Genomic DNA, 14,973 nt, shown 5'->3' on the forward strand with positions numbered 1-14,973 from the left:
AAACATCTCAAGGATGATCAATGCAAACAGGATGCACCTAATAATAATAATAATAATAATATGCCATTTAGCAGACGCTTATATCCAAAGCGACTTACAGTCATGTGTGCATAAATTTTTACGTATGGGTGGACCCGGGGATCGAACCCACTACCCTGGCGTTACAAGCGCCATGCTCTACCAATTGAGCTACAGAGTACCACCACCTAAGCTCAATTTCGAGTCTCTCATAGCAATACTTATGAATACTTATGTAAATAAGGTATTAAGGTATTTCTTTTTATTATTTTATTTTAATTGTTTTTAAAATCTAAAAACCTGTTTTCGCTTTGTCATTATGGGGTATTGCGTGTAATTTAATCCATTTTAGAATAAGGCTGTAACGTAACAAAATTGTGAAAAATTGAAGGGGTCTGAATACTTTCCGAATGCACTGTAACTCTAGTCCTGGAGGTACTGCAGTGAATCTGTTATAGCCGGGGTTCATAACTTTTTCCACTGGTGCTACAAACGTTTTCAGTTGGTGGCACCAGAACATGGTTTGTATTTGTATTTATTAGGGATCCCCATTAGCTGCTGCCAAGGCATTTGTTCCATAAGGTGCATTTTTACCTGTTTAAAAAAAAAATCTGATTCTACTGCTTGCATCAGTTACCTGATGTGGAATAGAGTTCCATGTAGTCATGGCTCTATGTAGTACTGTGCGCCTCCCATAGTCTGTTGTTGACTCGGGGTCTGTGAAGAGACCTCTGGTGGCATGTCTTGTGTGGTATGCATGAGTGTCCAAGCTGTGTGCCAGTATTCCAAACAGACAGCTCGGTACATTCAGCTTGTCAACACCTCATACAAAAACAAGCAGTGATGAAGTCAATCTCTCTTCCACTCTAAGCCAGGAGAGACTGACATGCATGTCATTAATGTTAGCTGTCCGTGTACTTTTAAGGGCCAGCCGTGCTGCCCTGTTCTGAGCCAACTGCAATTTATCCAAGTCCCTCTTTGTGGCACCTGACCACACTACTGAACAGTAGTATAGGTGTGACAAAACTAGGGCCTGTAGGACCTGCCTTGTTGATAATGTTGTTAAGAAGGCAGAGCAGCGCTTAATTATGGACATACTTCTCCCCATCTTAGCTACTGTTGTATCTATGCTTTGACCATTACATTTTTACATTTTAGTCATTTAGCAGACGCTCTTATCCAGAGTGCATACATTTTCATACTTGACAGTTTACAATCCAGGGTTACTCCAAGCAGTTTAGTCACCTCAACTTGCTCAATTTCCACATTATTCATTATGAGATGTAGTTGAGGTTTAGGGTTTAGTGAATGATTTGACCCAAATACAATGCTTTTAGTTTTGGAAATATTTAGGACTAACTTATTCCTTGCCACCCATTCTGAAACTAACTGCAACTCTTTAAGTGTTGCAGTTATTTCAGTTGCTGTAGTAGCTGATGTGTATAGTGTTGAGTCATCCGCATACATAGACACACTGGCTTTACTCAAAGCCAGTGGCATGTCGTTAGTAAAGATGGAAAAAAGTAAGGGGCCTAGACAGCTGCCCTGGGGAATTCCTGATTCTTCCTGGATTAAGTTTGAGAGGCTTCCAGTAAAGAACACCCTCTGTGTTCTGTTAGACAGGTAACTCTTTATCCACAATATAGCAGGGGGTGTAAAGCCATAACACATACGTTTTTCCGGCAACAGACTATGATCGATCATTTCAAAAGCTGCACTGAAGTCTAACAAAACAGCCCCCACAATATTTTTATCATCAATTTCTCTCAGCCAACCATCAGTCATTTGTGTAAGTGATGTGCTTGTTGAATGTCCTTCCCTATAAGCGTGCTGAAAGTCTGTTTTCAATTTGTTTACTGTAAAATAGCATTTTATCTGGTCAAACGCCATTTTTACCAATAGTTTACTAAGGGTTGGTAACAGGCTAATTGGTCGGCTATTTGAGCCAATAAAGGGGGCTTTACTATTCTTAGGTAGCGGAATGACTTTTGCTTCCCTCCAAGCCTTGGGGCACACACATTCTAGTAGGCTTAAATTGAAAATATGGCAAATAGGAGTGGTAATATCGTCCGCTATTATCCCCAGTAATTTTCCATCCAAGTTGTCAGACCCCGGTGGCTTGTCATTGTTAATAGACAACAGTAATTTTTTTGGTCGCACCAATTTCGGTTTATATATTTTTTTTTAAAGTAATGACCTGGCCTGTCCCTTAATGTGCATACCATACAGAACCAGGCTAATAATGACTAGACATCTTTTCAACAGGCATGCCCTTGTTTTCTTACGTTGATTTGGATACTTCAACAACACTGCATACATAGCCTACTCCTTACATTCATTGTAATATTGGAAAAAGCTTTGAATTTAGATGACTACATTTGTGCTGAGAAGGTCTTGTTGCTAGCAGACCACTGTGATAGAATATTATATTTCATTTTAGTGCATTTATTTTGTGCAGACATCCTTCACTGTTTAATGGTTCACACCTCTAGTAGTACACAGCTAAGGCAGTACAGGACCAGTCTGTGTGGACCAGGGGAAGAACATCAGGCCCAGTCTGTGTGGACCAGGGGAAGAACGTCAGGACCAGTCTGTGTGGACCAGGGGAAGAACATCAGGACCAGTCTGTGTGGACCAGGGGAAGAACGTCAGGACCAGTCTGTGTGGACCAGGGGAAGAACATCAGGACCAGTCTGTGTGGACCAGGGGAAGAACATCAGGACCAGTCTGTGTGGACCAGGGGAAGAACATCAGGACCAGTCTGTGTGGACCAGGGGAAGAACATCAGGACCAGTCTGTGTGGACCAGGGGAAGAACATCAGGACCAGTCTGTGTGGACCAGGGGAAGAACATCAGGCCCAGTCTGTGTGGACCAGGGGAAGAACATCAGGACCAGTCTGTGTGGACCAGGGGAAGAACATCAGGACCAGTCTGTGTGGACCAGGGGAAGAACATCAGGACCAGTCTGTGTGGACCAGGGGAAGAACATCAGGCCCAGTCTGTGTGGACCAGGGGAAGCACATCAGGACCAGTCTGTGTGGACCAGGGGAAGAACATCAGGACCAGTCTGTGTGGACCAGGGGAAGAACATCAGGACCAGTCTGTGTGGACCAGGGGAAGAACATCAGGACCAGTCTGTGTGGACCAGGGGAAGAACATCAGGACCAGTCTGTGTGGACCAGGGGAAGAACACCAGGACCAGTCTGTGTGGACCAGGGGAAGAACATCAGGACCAGTCTGTGTGGACCAGGGGAAGCACACCAGGCCCAGTCTGTGTGGACCAGGGGAAGAACATCAGGACCAGTCTGTGTGGACCAGGGGAAGAACATCAGGACCAGTCTGTGTGGACCAGGGGAAGAACATCAGGACCAGTCTGTGTGGACCAGGGGAAGAACATCAGGCCCAGTCTGTGTGGACCAGGGGAAGAACATCAGGACCAGTCTGTGTGGACCAGGGGAAGAACATCAGGACCAGTCTGTGTGGACCAGGGGAAGAACATCAGGCCCAGTCTGTGTGGACCAGGGGAAGAACATCAGGACCAGTCTGTGTGGACCAGGGGAAGAACATCAGGACCAGTCTGTGTGGACCAGGGGAAGCACATCCCAAATCTTACACAAGCAAACAATTTTATATGATGTGTCAACAACCACAAACCAACGAGACTGGACTGCGACGCACGTAGCGCACACACACACACGCCTTCTGGCAGAGAGGCGGGCTGGTTGGCAAGCTGCTTTGGTGTTGGAATAACACATTCTCCTGAAATGGTTAGACCATGCTGAAGCTGTTGTTGCACCTTCTCCCTAATGCCTTATTTTCGTGTGTGGTGTGTGTGTGTGTGTGTGTGTGTGTGTGTGTGTGTGCGTGTGTGTGTGTGTGTGTGTGTGTGTGTGTGTGTGTGTGTGTGTGTGTGTGTGTGTGTGGTGTGTGTGTGTGTGTGTGTGCGTTTGTGAACAGTCTGGTGTTGAATGGAACGAGCGGCTGCCTGCTTTCCAGAACAACTGGGACCACAAGTGATTTTATTTGTGCTCTCCTGTGTAGATTGACAAATGTATTTGACTGTCAAGGTCTTCTTCCAAAATGTGTGTTCATCCCAAAGGTGTTTCGATGTGGGGGGGTTGAGGTCAGGGCTCTGTGAAGGTCAGTCAAGTTCTAAAGGAAACCCTGGTGTGTATGCAGCCAGCAGCATAAACCAACTCTGTTTGTATAGGTAGGCTATAGTACTGGACAGTTCCCTTCATCTGTCTGTCTGTGTGCACGGCATCCTCCCCCAGCTGTGGGCTATATTTGGAGCCGTGCAGCGGACTGAGCAGAGCCGGTCCTGGTTGATGTTAGTTTGTGTGTGTGATGAGTCATACATAGGAAGCACAGAACGGCCTCGTCGCCCCGGCCAGCTCGTCGTTGCCTAATTTTAGCATGATATGGGTCGTTCCATGTCATTTTATAGCAAGCCTTGAAGCACAGTGGAAGTCCTATGAAGCGCTGTGGAAGTCCTATGAAGCGCTGTGGAAGTCCTATGAAGCGCTGTGGAAGTCCTCTGAAGCGCTGTGGAAGTCCTCTGGAGCGCTGTGGAAGTCCTCTGAAGCGCAGTGGATGTTTTATGAAGCGCAGAAATGTCTCCTTCACTAGTGGTGTTCCACCTCCTCACTGATGACTCATCGTTGAAGACCAACTGTATCTCTAGCCTTAGTAGGCTCACCATCTAACCGGATTCATATTGCTTGAAAAATATCGTCTTTGTGGGGCTCTTGAATGTTATGTGGTGTTTACATGAACGTTCTTTCCTCAAATTTGAGAAATCAGCTTTCTGAGTATCTTTCTAGGTTTTTTTTAAGCAACTAGCTCTCACAGCCTCACGTCAGCGTTAGACATTCATCCGTGTTTCTCGAACGTCAAATTTCGAAGTTGTTGCAAAATTTAAGGTTAAGTTTAGGCATTAACTCCGAATGGTTAAGGTAAGAGTTAAGGTTTAAGAGAGGCTTAAAACAAAAATCTCAAAAACAACTTTCTATCGCTGGATTCTGACTTGCGACCTTTGGAATCAGAAGCAGATGCTGACGCCCATCCACCATCCCTGTCCTCAACGCCCTAGCAAACCAAAACCTACTTGAAGGTAACAGCGTTCACTGTTGCCCCTAGAAGCCGGTTTCCACATCAACTCCCATACAGATTTTATTTAATTTTCTATAATGATGATAAAAATATTGGTGAATATTCCACTCTAAAATCAGAAATCGGTATCGGATCCAAAACTCCCGTATCGGTCGTGCTCTAATCTTGATGCTCTATAGACCAGCTCTTTCATCGATGGATTGATGGATGCCTAGGCTAGTTCGTTAACTCTCTCTCCCTGTCGGTCTTAGATTGAAGGAGAGATTTAAATACCCAACATACTGAAGTGAGAGGAGCAGTCATTAATTTGACAGGAAGCCAGAGGGAGCGCGGGGGAGAGAGTGGAGCGAGGGTGATGATAGGAGAGGGAGAGAGGGGGAGGGAGAGAAGATTGAGACAGTGTGAGAGAGACAGACACAGTCAGGGAATTTGAGAGAGAACGACAGACAGGTGAGTGAGAGAGAGACTGGATAATAAGAAGTGTATGAGAGAGACTGGGTAATGAGGAGAGCGAGAGACTGGGTAATGAGGAGAGCGAGAGACTGGGTAATAGAGAGAGAGAGAGAGACTGGGTAATAGAGAGAGAGAGAGAGACTGGGTAATAGAGAGAGAGAGACTGGGTAATGAGGAGAGCGAGAGACTGGGTAATGAGGAGAGCGAGAGACTGGGTAATAGAGAGAGAGAGAGAGAGACTGGGTAATAGAGAGAGAGAGACTGGGTAATGAGGAGAGCGAGAGACTGGGTAATGAGGAGAGCGAGAGACTGGGTAATAGAGAGAGAGAGAGAGACTGGGTAATAGAGAGCGAGAGACTGGGTAATGAGGAGAGCGAGAGACTGGGTAATAGAGAGAGAGAGAGAGACTGGGTAATAGAGAGAGAGAGACTGGGTAATAGAGAGAGAGAGAGAGACTGGGTAATAGAGAGAGAGAGACTGGGTAATAGAGAGAGAGAGAGAGACTGGGTAATAGAGAGAGAGAGACTGGGTAATGAGGAGAGCGAGAGACTGGGTAATAGAGAGAGAGAGAGAGACTGGGTAATAGAGAGAGAGAGACTGGGTAATGAGGAGAGCGAGAGACTGGGTAATGAGGAGAGCAAGAGACTGGGTAATAGAGAGAGAGAGAGAGACTGGGTAATAGAGAGAGAGACTGGGTAATAGAGAGAGAGAGACTGGGTAATAGAGAGAGAGAGACTGGGTAATGAGGAGAGCGAGAGACTGGGTAATAGAGAGAGAGAGACTGGGTAATAGAGAGAGAGAGAGAGACTGGGTAATAGAGAGAGAGAGAGAGACTGGGTAATAGAGAGAGAGAGAGAGACTGGGTAATAGAGAGAGAGAGACTGGGTAATAGAGAGAGAGAGACTGGGTAATAGAGAGAGAGAGACTGGGTAATAGAGAGAGAGAGACTGGGTAATAGAGAGAGAGAGACTGGGTAATGAGGAGAGAGAGAGAGACTGGGTAATAGAGAGAGAGAGAGACTGGGTAATAGAGAGAGAGAGACTGGGTAATAGAGAGAGAGAGACTGGGTAATAGAGAGAGAGAGACTGGGTAATGAGGAGAGAGAGAGAGAGACTGGGTAATAGAGAGAGAGAGACTGGGTAATAGAGAGAGAGAGAGAGAGAGAGAGACTGGGTAATAGAGAGAGAGAGAGAGAGAGACTGGGTAATAGAGAGAGAGAGAGAGAGAGACTGGGTAATAGAGAGAGAGAGACTGGGTAATAGAGAGAGAGAGAGAGAGAGAGAGACTGGGTAATAGAGAGAGAGAGAGAGAGAGACTGGGTAATAGAGAGAGAGAGAGAGAGAGACTGGGTAATAGAGAGCGAGAGAGAGAGAGACTGGGTAATAGAGAGAGCGAGAGAGAGAGAGAGAGAGAGACTGGGTAATAGAGAGAGAGAGAGAGACTGGGTAATGAGGAGCGAGAGACTGGGTAATAGAGAGAGAGAGACTGGGTAATAGAGAGAGAGAGAACTCATGTAACTGGGATGTCATCATGGTATCTGATTGCTCTCTGCCTGGATAGATGTGACACCATCATCACCATCATGGTATCTGATTGCTCTCTGCCTGGATAGATGTGACACCATCATCACCATCATGGTATCTGATTGCTCTCTGCCTGGATAGATGTGACACCATCATCACCATCATGGTATCTGGTTGCTCTCTGCCTGGATAGATGTGACTCCATTATCATGGTATCTGATTTGCTCTCTGCCTGGATAGATGTGACTCCATCATCATGGTATCTGATTGCTCTCTGCCCTGATAGATGTGACTCCATTGGAATAATGTCTATTTTGTCAGGAGATTACTCCAATCCTTTTAGAGGTGAAGTGATGGTGATTTGACATCCTGTCTGCGTCCCAAATCAAGTTATATTAGTTGTGTGTACGGGATACGGGGAGGGGGGTTTGACTGGGAGTGTTGAGGGGCGGGTGACTGGGTGTGTGTGTGAGCGTGGGTGGACCGACCGCAGCTCTCGCTCGAGGGGAGGAGGAGAGAGAGGGAGGGAGAGGAATGCGGCCTTGTATAGGCTGGTTCTACCGGGGGTCTCTCTCTCTCTCTCTCCCCCCTCTTCTCTCTCCCTTTCTCACCATTTTCAGGCTGCTGTACTCCCTCACCTGCCAAACTAGACCCTGTCTATAGAGGCAGGCAAGCCCTCAAAGTGGATGCACCTACGACCAGCCAGACTGACTGACGGGGCTGTGGGTAGAGGGAGATGAGGGGGGGGGTCGCAGGGAAGCGGGAAGAGACCGAGTGAGTGAGTGAGTGAGAGAGAGACTACAGCCTACAGCCAGGCTATGTGTGACTGATGTCACCGGTTATTTTCTGATCAGTGGTTTAGTCTGTCACACACCAGGGTCAACAACAGCTACTCTGCTACCGTCATAACATGGGTTGTTTTCTGTTGCAGGAAAGCGGCGAGCTATAAAGAATGTTATAGACCCTCTTCCACTGCGCTTTGCTACATTTAAGCTAGCAAGAGGCTCATTCATTCATTAGTATTTCTCTCTCCTCTGTTTTTCCCAGAATGCTATACTTCTGCTCAATAATATAGTTGAGGGTTGTTCATTGATTAGCTTAGTAGTGCGTCTCTACTCTCTTAGTTTCTCAGTCCAACAGCAGTCTAAAGATGAAACAGAGGAGTCCGGCATCTAGTGTGCAAGAGATGCATCCATTCCTTGATTAGTGTTTCTCTACTCTGCTTCCCCCTGTAGTATCCCAGTCAACCAGCAGTCTAAAGAAGGCGATAGCAGGGTCGCGTTAGCGTTCAGAAATCAGCATTTTCAAAACGCAGACCATCAAAAACGTGCGTTTTAAACCATTTCACCTTTGTTTTATATTGAAAGGCAACAGTGGTTTTTTTGCTTTCTATAGAGCGATATGGGGCAGGCAACTAAATTCATTAATGCTAAACATTAGACAGAAAATAGCATAGTTTTCGTCAGATGACAACAGAAGTGCAACGCTATTTGGCTAGCAGCCACACATAAGTAAATTGGCATACAATGAAAGAGCAAGGTATTTTTTGCAAAGATGATGCACGGCCATCAGATTACTTATGTTTACCGTAGAAAAAATGTAGCCAGCTACATTTCCTAATGTTTTGCTTGAAGTTACTGTCAAGTGAATTTCTATCTCTAATTCAACCTAAGCTTGAATCATTACCAGAGGTTGTAAGGCTCTGGTTTTAATCATCAATGATTCAAGGTCCACAACTCACAAGTCTTATCTGTATTTTTATTCATGGAGAGAGCTCTGCCGCTAAAAACACATACACACTGTTTTTATACTTCTTGACAAACAAAGGCACTATGCTCCTCCCACCTTTAGGTGGCTTTCTTAAAACAGTTCCCGCCTTCTTCTTTACCCTTGAATGTTTTAGTACCCCCTCTGTTAGTGGGTTGACACTACATGATAATTTGAATATCGTATACACATTTCTACTGTATTTGGGGTGAAACCCTTTAGTCATTACTTTTAATACACAAATTAATCTATCAGTTACTGTTGCATTGTAATTACTGGTGGAAAGGAACCATGTCCTTTTTCTCTCTGCCACCAATCAGAGCTGTCTGCTGATCCAATTCCTGGTCATCAATGTGGGACATTGATTGGTCTGAAAAACAAGAGCAAAGATTTCTCATCTGAGTGGAGAAGTGCAACTGAAGCACAAAATGAGTCTGTAGCTGAGCAGAAATTACAATAAGAAGCATTTTAGATCTGCATTTACAAAACGCTGCAAGATGCTTCTTCTGTGTTTCATTTTTTATTTTTATTTTCTGGATAAAAATAAAATGCATTCCATAAAAATAATTCTGCATTAACGCGACCGCTGTATAGACTAGGCTATACCTACCTTAGTGTTTCCTCTCCTCTAGGTTCCCCCTCCAGTCTCCCAGTCCAACAGCAGTTTGAAGAAGCAGAGGAGTCCAGGAATCTTCAGTAGCTCTGTTTCTTTACTCATAACGTTTTTTAATGTCTCACCCTCTATTTCCCCCTCCAGTGTCCCAGTCCAACAGCAGTTTGAAGAAGCAGAGGAGCAGAGGCATCTTCAGTACGTTCTTCTGCTGCTTTAGGAAGTACAATGTGGAGCCTCCTGCCTCCAACAACACAACCACCTCCCTGCCTCCTGCCCCAGAGGAGAATGGGACACCACCAAAGGTACACACAAGGTCAAGTCACAGACACAAGGTCAAGTCACAGACACAAGGTCAAGTCACAGACACACGGACAAGTCACAGACACACGGTCAAGTCACAGACACAAGGTCAAGTCACAGACACAAGGTCAAGTCACAGACACACGGACAAGTCACAGACACACGGACAAGTCACAGACACACGGACAAGTCACAGACACAAGGTCAAGTCACAGACACACGGACAAGTCACAGACACACGGACAAGTCACAGACACACGGACAAGTCACAGACACACGGACAAGTCACAGACACAAGGTCAAGTCACAGACACACGGACAAGTCACAGACACACGGACAAGTCACAGACACACGGACAAGTCAGACACATGGACGCACACATAGAAATGTCATACACACACGGCCATGCAGATACACACGGCCATGTAACATACAGTACCAGTCAAAAGTTTGGACACACCTACTCATTCAAGGGTTTTTCTTTTGTTTTTTTAACTATTTTTTACATTGTACGATAATAGTGAATACATCAAAACTATGAAATAACACATATGGTATCATGTAGTAACCATAAAAGTGTTAAACAAATCAAAATATATTTATATTATACTTCAAATAGCCACCCTTTGCCTTGATGACAGCTTTGCACACTCTTGGCATTCTCTCAACCAACTTCATGAGGTAGTCACCTGGAATGCATTTAAATTAACAGGTGTGCCTTGTTAAAAGTTAATCTGTGGAATTTCTTTCCTCCTTAATGCGTTTGAGCCAATCAGTTGTGTTGTGACAAGGCAGGGGTGGTATACATAAGATAGCCCTATTTGGTAAAAGACTAAGTCCATATTATGGCAAGAACAGCTCAAATAAGCAAAGAGAAACGACAGTCCATCATTACTTTAAGACATGAAGGTCAGTCAATACGGAACATTTCAAGAACTTAGAAAGTTTCTTCAAGTGCAGTCGCAAAAACCATCAAGAGCTATGATGAAACTGGCTCTCATGAGGACCGCCACAGGAATGGAAGACCCAGAGTTACCTCTGCTGCAGAGGATAAGTTCATTAGAGTTACCAGCCTCAAAAATTCAAGTCACAGACACATCTCAACATCAACTGTTCAGAGGAGACTGTGTGGATCAGGACTTCATGGTCGAATTGCTGCAAAGAAACCACTACTAAAGGACACCAATAAGAAGAAGAGACTTGCTTGGGCCAAGAAACACAAGCAATGGACATTAGACCGGTGGAAATGTGTCCTTTGGTCTGTAGTCCAAATGTGAGATTTTTAGTTTCAACCACCGTGTCTTTGTGAGACGCGGTGTGGGTGAACGGATAATCTCCGCATGTGTATTTCCCACCGTGAAGCATGGAGGAGGAGGTGTGATGGTGCTTTGCTGGTGACACTGTCTGTGATTTATTTAGAATTCAAGGCACACTTAACCACCATGGCTACCACAGCATTCTGCAGCGATACGCCATCCCATCTGGTTTGGGCTTAGTGGGGCTATCATTTGTTTTTTAACAGGACAATGACCCAACACGCCTCCAGGCTGTGTAAGGGCTATTTTACCAAGGAGAGTGCTGGAGTGCTGCATCAGATGACCTGGCCTCCACAATCCCCCAACCTCAACCCAATTGAGATGGTTTGGGATGATTCGGACCGCAGAGTGAAGGAAAAGCAGCCAACAAGTGCTCAGCATATGTGGGAACTCCTTCAAGACTGTTGGAAAAGCATTCCAGTTGAAGCTGGTTGAGAGAATGCCAAGTGTGCAAAGCTGTCATCAAGGCAAAGGGTGGCTACTTTGAAGAATCTCAAATATAAAATATATTTTGGTTTGTTTAACACTTTTTTTGGTTGCTACATGATTCCATATATGGTATTTCATAGTTTTGATGTCTTCACTATTATTCTACAATGTAGAAAATAGTAAAAATATGATTAGGTGTGTCCAAACTTTTGACTGGTACTGTACACACACACACACACACACACACACACACACACACACACACACACACACACACACACACACTACTTCTAGGCGGCAGATAAACAATGAAGAAGATAAGTGTCTTTGAAGAACTCCAGAAAATCTGTTTCAACATTGACTGTTATGTTTCCATGTTTGTGACGTGCTCTCTCACTCTCTTTCTGTCTCTCTGTGTCTCTCGATCTGTCTCTGTCTGTCTCTCTCTCGCTCCGTCTGTGTCTCTCTCTCTCGCTCTGTGTCTCTCTCTCTGTCTCTCTCTCGCGCCGCCTGTGTCTCTCTCTCGCTCCGTTTCTCTCTCTCTCGCTCCGTTTGTCTCTCTCTCTGTCTCTCTCTCGCTCCGTCTGTGTCTCTCTCTCTCTTGCTCCGTCTGTCTCTGTCTCTCTCTCGCTCCGTCTGTGTCTCTCGCTCCGTCTGTCTCTCTCTCTCTGTCTCTCTCTTGCTCCGTCTGTGTCTCTCTCTCGCTCCGTCTGTGTCTCTCTCTCTCTGTCTGTCTCGCTCCGTCTGTCTCTCTCTCTCTCTCTCTCTCTCTCTCTCTCTCTCTCTCTCTCTCTCTCTCTCTCTCTCTCTCTCTCTCTCTGTGTCTAGTTTGACCAGGTCGAGGTTATTCCTATCCTTAGTGTATGTATCACTATTTATCTTTCCTTCTGCATGTGTCCTTAAATGGCTGAATCGTAACTTGAGATCCGTCTGCATGAAACAACTTGAGATCTGTGATTCTAACTCTGACTATTGACTATCGTGTAAATCATTAAGTCATTCATTGCTGTCAATGAGATATAAGTGAAAATGTGACTTATAGGCATAGATCTCAAGTCTAAGATTCGGCTCTGTATCTGTGAGAATCAGTGCTGCTCTGAATGTCTTGGCTGTACGTAGGGCTGCACGATTAATCCAATTTTAATAGAAATTGCGATATTAAGCTGCAAATATGCCCAAAAAATGTGGGTTAGCCCCTAATGCTAATCGCTAGCTAGCTGGTTAGCGAAATCCACTGAGATGGAGCAAATCTTGCTAGCAAACTTTTTCTCTAATACAGGCCGGTACCAGTGGTGGGGTATATCAGCATTGTTTGTGCAACAGCTTGTTCTTAATCAGAGAGGCAAAGAATATTCTAAAATAGTTGCATGAATGTACCTATCTATTTAAATCTAATTAGGGTCCGATGGGAAACACTGACCAACACTTTGGTTCCTACTCTGTCACAACCATCTCCTCCCTTACTTCCGTTGTCATGCCAACAAAACTGCATTCCAAGTGCCCACTGTATTCCAACCATAAAATTAGAACGATCGTTCTATTTCTATGATTGCAACAGTTTACCCAAGTGTTTTGATCTAGAATCGCAAGTAAAATTGCAATATTTGTTACGCAATTCGCAATTCGATTTTATTGGCTATATTGTGCAGTCCTAGCTCTGGGACTGAAGTCCTCTTATATCAGAATTTTGCGTGGTGGTGGGCTTAATTTAAGGCGTTTGTAAACAATCAAATGGTGTTCAAGCTAATTGGGATCGCCTGCATGAGTGATACAGTGGTTTGGTTGCCTTTTGAAAACTTCCTAACAACACTAACTGCCAGCCTGACCAATCTAGTGTGATCTATCTTCCTCCATTTCTTCTAAAGCCAGTTAGCGACGTGTTGAGTTTCTACTACTTCTCTTGTATTGCTCTAATGAGTTGTCTTCATTTGGTTTAACAGACAGACAACGTAATAATCTGTTGGGACCAGAATGAGACGCTCTCTAGGTAAACAGCGTAACTGAACCTCCTAGACATCCTGCCCATCAATTATGTAGAATGTCAATTCGCAGCCAAGACCGCCTTTACTAGAAGAATCCACTATGGCCTCTTGGAACACGTCTTGACAAGGAACAATAAATGTAGCTGTAGGGGCGACATGTTTGCTTCTTTTTAAGGCACAAGAAGGAAATTGTCATTTAAGTCCTGCTGTCTGCCTACAATGAGGTTTATGCTACATTCTGCACCTAATACATTGCTTTTGCACTATGAAAAAGTTGCCCCGATTTGTCTTGCAGACATAGGCTTACTCTGTGAGGGGCTTCAATCCTATTGGTTCTTGTAGTCTACGGGCTACATCCCAAATAGCACCCTATTCTCTACATAGTGCACTACTTTTGACTAGAGCCCTGTCCATTACATAGGGAATACGGTGCTATTTGGGATGCGGCCATAGCCTTCTGCTCTCATGGAGAGTAGGATGTGATTGATCCCATTAAGCTAATATAGGGTATTAAAGGAGAGCTTGTTATCTAGTTACTAAGATAAACACTGGCTAGATCGCCTACCACTGTCTGTGTCTGAGCCTAAAGCCCATTAAACATAGATTCAGCTTCGGCCTCAAGGCAGGGAACAGATGGTACTAGTTGCAGTGGCCACTGTTCACTGTACAGTGCCTTGCAAAAAGTATTAATTCCCCCTTGGCGTTTTTTCCTATTTTGTTGCATTACAACCTGTCATTTCAATTTTATTTTTATTTGGATTTCATGTAATGGACGTACACAAAATAGTCCAAATTGGTGAAGTGAGAAAATTTAATAAAAACTTTAAAATAAAACGTTAAAATAATTAACGGAAAAGTGGTGCGTGCATATGTATTCACCCCCTTTGCTATGAAGCCCCTAAATAAAATCTGGTGCCACCAATTAACTTCAGAAGTCACATAATTAGTTAAATAAAGTCCACCTGTGTGCAATCTAAATGTCACATGATCTGTCACATGATCTCAGTATATATACACACCTGTTCTGAAAGGCGCCAGAGTCTGCAACACCACTAAGCAAGGGGCACCACCAAGCAAGCGGCACCATGGAGACCAAGGAGCTCTCCAAACAGGTCAGGGACAAAGTTCTGGAGAAATATAAAAAAAATATCCGACACTTTGAACATCCCACGGAGCACCATTAAAGCCATTATTAAGAATATGGCACCACAACAAACCTGCCAAGAGAGGGCCGCCCACCAAAACTCACGGACCAGGTAAGGAGGGCATTAATCAGTGAGGCAACAGAGACCAAAGATAACCCTGAAGGAGCTGCAAAGCTCCACAGCGGAGATTGGAGTATCTGTCCAAAGGACCACTTTAAGACGTACACTCCACAGAGCTGGGCTTTACGGAAGAGTGGCCAGAAAAAAGCCATTGCTTAAAGAAAAAAATAAGGAAACAATTTTGGTGTTTGCCA

General features: G+C 44.6%; 1 protein-coding gene across 2 annotated transcripts in view; it reads left to right on the forward strand.

Annotated features, from left to right (window-relative positions):
* Nucleotides 1-14,973, forward strand: part of LOC311099034 (CTD small phosphatase-like protein) — a 53,421-nt gene that overhangs the window by 22,523 nt on the left and 15,925 nt on the right. Inside the window, exons 2-3 of one of the 2 annotated variants that reach the window (XM_084139634.1) lie at nucleotides 9,631-9,788; nucleotides 12,361-12,393. In XM_084139634.1, coding sequence (XP_083995760.1) covers nucleotides 9,631-9,788; nucleotides 12,361-12,393 — 191 coding nt within the window. The remainder of the gene's footprint in view (nucleotides 1-9,630; nucleotides 9,789-12,360; nucleotides 12,394-14,973) is intronic. The other variant, XM_084139635.1, reaches the window with a different exon arrangement.

The sequence above is a fragment of the Coregonus lavaretus genome (assembly GCF_964263955.1).
Source record: "Coregonus lavaretus genome assembly, chromosome: 23".
NCBI classification, from domain to species: domain Eukaryota; kingdom Metazoa; phylum Chordata; class Actinopteri; order Salmoniformes; family Salmonidae; genus Coregonus; species Coregonus lavaretus.